The following is a 529-nucleotide window of genomic DNA, read 5'->3' as shown; positions in this document are numbered from 1 at the left end:
AATTAGGAGCGGAATTTCTTCAAAAGACAAAAGCCTTTATCAATTCAGCCTTCACTGGTTCGGCATCACTGGGAGCGCAGGTCAGCAAGTGTGGGCTTTGTTGTGGGGAGAGGGGGGTTAAAGAAGGTGGTGGTTGGTCAGAAAGGAAGGATTTTAATAGTAACTTCCCAGGTGGGATGGCACGTGGGTGTTAGGATGGCGGGGGACATTTGGATTGGGGTAGATGCCTGCAGTAGGTGAGCTCCAGTATGGAGCAGTGGGTCCAAAGAAGTTGGAGGAGGTGACGGGCATGGAAGGAGGGTGTGGAGACACAAAGTTGACCTTCTGCTGGTGAGTGTGGTAGGAAGGCACATAGGCTAGGTCCGAGGGGTACTTGTACATGGAAGACTCGGTTGGGTGAGGCTGTAGTGCCTGAGCGATGCCGTGGAAGTCGAACTTGTATGCGTAGCGCTTGCCGTGCACCTTGGTCATGATATTTTTGTCATAGTAGTAGCGCAGTGCACGGCTCAGCTTGTCGTAGTTCATGTTG

At 52.0% G+C, this 529-nt stretch overlaps 1 protein-coding gene across 1 annotated transcript; it reads right to left on the bottom strand.

The window, feature by feature from the left end:
* Nucleotides 1-6: 6 nt before the first annotated feature.
* On the bottom strand, nucleotides 7-525 carry LOC109954394 (Friend leukemia integration 1 transcription factor-like; the record flags this gene model as incomplete). The annotated part of the gene is made up of 1 exon (XM_020589740.1): nucleotides 7-525. A coding segment is annotated over one exon (372 nt), but the record flags the coding sequence as incomplete, so codon positions are not given.
* Between the last annotated feature and the right edge of the window lie 4 nt (nucleotides 526-529).

The sequence above is a fragment of the Monopterus albus genome, unplaced genomic scaffold (assembly GCF_001952655.1).
Source record: "Monopterus albus unplaced genomic scaffold, M_albus_1.0 scaffold8134.1, whole genome shotgun sequence".
Lineage (NCBI taxonomy): Eukaryota > Metazoa > Chordata > Actinopteri > Synbranchiformes > Synbranchidae > Monopterus > Monopterus albus.
This window is presented reverse-complemented; position numbering and strand designations above follow the sequence as displayed.